Below are 6215 nucleotides of genomic sequence, written 5' to 3' on the forward strand. Positions count from 1 at the left end.
AATCTATTGACCGGTGTGTCATTATCCATAAAATATTAAGGGTAGTTACTCATGCTGGTACTGTTTCTAATCAGTTTATTTAATATATTCCAAGTACCTCTCATGTTATTTTTATTATCCTCTAATACTTTAGAGTAATATAGTTTCTTACATCTCCTCAAAATCTCAATTAATTTGTTCTTATAGGACTTATATTTTTCTTCCGCCTTCTTTGATCTGTCCTTTATGAATTCCTTATATAACGCATTCTTCTTTTTTGCATGCATTCTGTTATCCCTTACTCATCCACGGTTTCCCACTGTAATTCCTTTTGTTTTTATACTGCTTACGAGGACAGTTCCTGTCATATACTTTCTTGAATATATTTAAAAATTGCTCCTATGCTTTATCTAAGTCTTCCTCTCTGTAAACTGATTCCCAGTTTTGCCCCATAAAACTCTTTACAGCATGTTCATTCGTCACCCTCCTATAGAAAAGATTTGTTTTTGGCCTCTCTTTTCTATACTGGCCCTCATAAACCACAAATACTGGTAGATGATCACTAATATCATTTATAAGTAATCCACTTGTCATTTTGCTGTCAATAACATTGGTAAGTATATTATCTATTAGTGTTGCATGCTGGGTTGTTACTCTACTTGGTTTTGTAATTTTTGGGTATAAACTACATCTATATATTGTGTTAATAAACTCCTCAGTTCCTGTGTGCTTGTTAGGATTTAACAAATCTATATTGAAGTCACCACATATGAACATTAATTTATGACTTATTGTCAAGTAATTTTCTTCCATCCAGTCATTAAATGTTTCTATGCTGGCTCCAGGTGCTCTATAAATACAGCTTATTACAACTTTTTTTTTTTCCACGAGTATTTCTACAGTCACACACTCCAGCAAATTATCCACAACTCTTGACATTTTCTCCACTCTCTTATAACAAAAGTTTTTATCTACTGTGTGTACAAGGCCACACCACTTCCCATCTTATTCTTTCTGTTTGTGCATACCAAGTCATAGCCATCAAGGTCAAAATCCATAAATTATCAGTGAGAGATACTGCATTCAATCCCCTTTTAAAATCAGCAAGGATCTTTAGGCTGGCACAGCTATTTAGGTGAGGAACACACAGGGTATTTTCACTCTGCAAGTTATTTTTTAGGCCATTTACACCAAATGAAGGCAATTACCAGGAGCACCAACAAGTCATTTGTACAGATTATATGCTTGAAACCAGTGGTTTATTTGCACTTTGCTTAGGAAAAAGAAAATAATAGGAGAAATAGATGAAAGCAGAACTGAAACCTAGGTCACTTTCATTGTGTACATTTGTCCATGGGCTATTTTCCTGCATATGTGCTTTAACACAACTTTCCTATACACCCAAGTCCTGACATCGATCTAGTTTGACTGTGAAATTATTTGGGCACATCTCATTTTCACAATGTATAGATGGGTTAATGGGCTTAGAGCATCACACAATCTGTGCTGTCTCCGACAGCATGGGCCCCATTATAATTGATAGTCTTTTTATCTCTTTGGGCTTGTAGGCATTTGTTTTATGCAACAAGTTTTCTGTTCCAGAAGATGCATGTGTCTGCTGGTTAATGATCAATCTTAATGTCCCTCCACTGGCATCCCTTTGGAGTAGTTGCTCATTGTCTCTGCTAAAAGGATGAAAAAGGGATTTTGACTGTGGTTACACAGTAACACAGTCCATAGCTGACTGGCCACAGGAAACTCAGTGTGCTGCCAGTGAAAACTTAATATTTTCACCTCTTCAAATGAGTAGACCTACTACCATTTCAAAGTACAATAAGCCTTATATTTATAACCAATTACAGTATAAGTATTTTTCACCATGTATGAGGATTGCTGATAACAAGTGGCAATCATTTGTGAAACAGGGTGCTGCCTGTATTTGTTATCTGTGTTAATTTACTTTTGTAGAACAAGCTCCCAATCTAGTACTAGCTACTGTAAATTCTCACAATACAAAAGAACATACAGTATTTGGAATAACCACAGTATCATGGTGTAACAAAATGAGTGGGCAAGGATGCTTGCATCCAGTGGGATGGACACAGGGCTGAAAATTGAGTGAGGAACCTCTTACTGCTCTTAATTTGAAATAGCACAGGGTCATTTATGGAATAGAAATGTACACCCACCCATCCTGTTGTGTTGTTGTAAATGTCATAATAATATCTGTCATTTTTTTTCTAATTTTGTGACTTGTTTGTGTTTACAACATACTAGACATTAATGCATATCCACATTTGTCTTTGCATATTAATTAGTTGATCAAAAGGAGGCTTGATTGCTATTTACTCCTCAGTGTACATAATTCATTCATAACTGGCTTTAAACTGTATTTATCACCACTGAAAATGAATTTGATGTTGCTGCAAGTCTGAGATAAATCTGGTGTAGGTTTCAGAGACAAGCATGCAGCCCCGTGGAGGGATGACGGATTCAGGGGTGAATGTCTGAGCAACATTAGACATGTCTAACCTCAAATGTAGGCAGTAATTAAAATAACTAAGCCAAAATTAAAGCCTCATTGATTTATCCATTAGTCTGTAATGCAATTCCTATCAGTTGTTGTTCCTTTTAAAATCCAGCCATGATTTTTTTGAGACACCTTTTTCTTTTTGCAGGTGGTGTCCTGTGCTTTTAAGTGATGATGGGACATCAGAGTTTTAGTTTTACTGAACTTAGATGATTATTGATATACATATTGGTCTCTATTAGACCTTTTGAACCATATTTCTGGCCAAAACAATCAGGATTGTGAAAAATCAATGCTCATGCATTTGAAATGTAAAACTTGATAATAAATTATCTTCCCATGTTGTGGCCTTGTTCTGAAAGGTGAAATCAAAAGTTACAGTGGGAGCAGTTGTAAACTTTCTCATGGAAAGTTCATGCAAATCCATAACACACAGTGCAGGTTTGATGTACAAGATCATGTGTGCACATTTAGTACAATTATTCTCTTCAAAATGCCCTGAATGTGGTTTGGTATGTCATTATTTTATTCTTAGCAAGATGAGGAGGGATACAATATTTTCCTTGTAAACTGGTTATACTGTACGCATTTGATGCGAGTGTGGGATTTACAACCCTGGCGTTTCTTTCACCCTTGTGTTCTGTGTCCTTGTCCATCAGTCCTTGTCTTGCTGATCCTGACCCTGAAACGCCACAGGAAGGGCCAGAGGGTGGCAGAGGATGAAGAGGACATGAGGGATAACGTCATCAAGTACAATGATGAAGGTGGAGGGGAGCAGGACACACAGGCATACGACATGAGCGCCCTGAGAAACCTCTATGACTTCCCAGAGGCCAAGAGCTGTGACTCTGGCCCGGACATCCGCTCACTGCCACAGTGGATACAGGCAAACCGAGTAGATGGGGGTGCGGAGGGTGCAGAGGGTGCTGCGACAGCAACATCAGACTTCTCCCTATTCAAAGGCTACATCCAAAAGAAGGTAGAGCAAGCTGATGCTGACCTGTCGGTGCCGCCGTATGACTCCTTCCAGACATATGCCTTTGAGGGCACCAGTTCGCCGGCACTTTCACTCAGCTCCATCCATACACTGTCCACCACCTCGGAGCAGGATTTCTCCTATTTATGCGATTGGGGGCCACGTTTCAGGCAACTGGCGGGCTACTATGCTCCAGGAAACCCTGAGGAGGACGGGTCCTAGCACAGCTTCTTCTCTGCAGAGAGACACTCCCTCTTCTTCATTCTTCTTCTTCTCTGCCTCCTCTTCTCAGCTTCTCAGCACACTCCTGGGATCATCAGAGCCAGCCCTGTGTACTCCGACTGAGCACCACCTCTTTATCTTTTTGAAACAAAATTCCCAGTGTCAGGCTTTGAACTCAAGTTTTTTACACTCTTCTCTTTAGTTTTTATGATTTTTCAAATTTCAAGATGAAAACTCCGGCTTGAAAAACAGGAAAGAAAGAAATGTATCCAGTCACCAAAATTACCATCTAGAAATATGTAAAGGGACTTTTTTTCTCCCCCAAACGAGAATCTTTATTTTAAACTATGAGACTGTTTTCGGAGTATTCAGCATTACATGGGTAGGATTAAACCATGACATGACAAACTGACAAACATATTTATTAAGATGGAAATATTTATGTATTTATTTGTTTTTATGTACTGTATTTATTTATTTATTTACACCATGATCACTATGGCAACTGCAACTATGAATCCTGTTGACATGCTAAAAAAAAAAGTGAGGGGAGGAGGACATTATTAAAGGAATGAGAGACAACAATGGAGAAGGAAACACAGACTGCAGTGGCAGAGGACTATACACAGTACTGGCACAGAGGTGACATCTGGGCCATATAAAAATTACATTCTGGAAAATATTTGTATTTATTTTCTATGACCACTTTTGTAAAATAATCAGACACATAGAAAGTAAAAAAAAAGGAACAGATGGCGTGAAAGAGCAGAAGAAGAAATGAGCTGCCAGTTCTTTCTGAATGGTTGAGACTGACATACTTTTATTGTATTTTAGTGATATATAAAGCAGATTTTGGAGATTATAAAGTGAGGACAATTGTGTGTTAACACTTTCTTTTCCTATCCTCTCCACAGCCAAATGTAAGGCAATAAGGCACAAACCGCAAGAGTGATTTAAGACTAAACAAAATGACTGTTTCATGGAATTGGCTGGTTGCCAGCTTTGTCTCACGGGGAGCCAATCTTCATTACAGATTTGTGTGTGAATGTGTATAATATGTTCAATTTTATATCCTGAGATATTTGATTTTGCATTTGATATTTTGTTTCCTTTTCAGGGAAAGGGAAACTAGTCATAACATGATGCTTGTGCCTAATTAAGAGGGAGAGGGTCAAGGGTAACACATGATGAATGGACTGGTCACACCCACCTGATATCCACAATTTATTCAATGTCGACCTTAAATTGCAAATGTATTGAAAATTTTAAAAAATAATGAAAACTAATAAATATTTAATTTTTTTGGTAAAAACCCACATCTCTCTGTGTGCAATAAACAACATTACACAGTGAGTTTCTCAGCAAATATAATCACAGACCCATAATTTACCACTTGTTTGTCAAAGATGTCTCCTGAATTATGAATTATCATGGAGCTAGCTTATGTTTACACTGGGGTAGGTTCAGATAATAGTCCTAGATGGAAACAAACAAACCATATGACAGGCCAGAGTCAAACAAAGACTCTCTTCTCAGCATGGGTCCCTCCTGGCTGCCTTCTGCCAAACTACTATAATTGTCATGTTCACCAGAGGATGCTGATACATAGGACGTTGCTTTCATCTTTAGGATCCGATGGTACAATGGCCAGTCAGACAGTGGATGGGATTCACATTCAGTTGCTTTCATATCAGAGTTTTGAAGAAAATGTCAGCTTTTTGCAGTCACTAGTTTTGTATCCACTGATTGTTTGCTGAGAGCTGAACTGCTTCAATCATAAATTACCTGCAACTACAAAACAAAAAGAAGCTTTCTCCAGGCTTTTAGTGTTTTGTTATGTAGCTGAAGTGGCACTAACTTGAAAAAATACTGAGCATTGCAGCTGTCACTTTTTTGCTACGCAAGCAGAACAGGGTCACCACAGTTAGCTGCACAATTGGACATAATGGTGTTGTGGTGGAACCATTTCAGGGTATTTCTTCTTATCAATAATTATTTGACATAACATCTTAAACTGTGCAATTCCCCAGCAAATAGCCTGGTGAAATCTGTAGTGTAATTAAGCTAGGTTCAACTTAATTTGATTTCACAGTTTGAATCATATTTTACATTTCTGCCTTCATCATTATGCAGCATACTGTGTTATTCTGTATTTACCTATACAACTTCAAAGTATACATTTGTGTATCATTGCCAAGGAGTAATTTGGCCATTCATTATTAACCACAGCCTTTAGACTAACAGCATTTGCTAACTTACAAGCAAATGCCAGGGTCTGGATGAATATAAACAAGTGTAGGTCAGCATGGGCTCCAGAGTCACAGTCATACAGCCTTTAAGCAAGCTCTGTACAAAACAATGTCATAAAGATGGCCGCAGGTCAGGTGACTAATGCTAAGTTAAAGGGTAAGCACATATCCAGAGGAAGAAAGCTCCCCTGATCACTCAAATCCTCTTTTCCCTGTAATTGAGCCTTCATTCATCTTCCATCATTGCTATTCGTTAGTG

The 6215-nt window shown here is 38.1% G+C and overlaps 1 protein-coding gene across 4 annotated transcripts in view; it reads left to right on the forward strand.

Moving 5' to 3' along the window:
• cdh22 (cadherin 22) overlaps positions 1-4453 on the forward strand; it is a 238185-nt gene extending 233732 nt beyond the window's left edge. For all 4 annotated transcript variants that reach the window (XM_020597448.1, XM_020597358.1, XM_020597609.1 and 1 more), the window contains one exon: positions 3169-4453. In XM_020597448.1, coding sequence (XP_020453104.1) covers positions 3169-3707 — 539 coding nt within the window. In that variant the 3' untranslated portion in view covers positions 3708-4453. The remainder of the gene's footprint in view (positions 1-3168) is intronic.
• The last annotated feature ends 1762 nt before the right edge of the window (positions 4454-6215 follow it).

This window comes from Monopterus albus, unplaced genomic scaffold, assembly GCF_001952655.1.
Source record: "Monopterus albus unplaced genomic scaffold, M_albus_1.0 scaffold1.1, whole genome shotgun sequence".
NCBI lineage: Eukaryota > Metazoa > Chordata > Actinopteri > Synbranchiformes > Synbranchidae > Monopterus > Monopterus albus.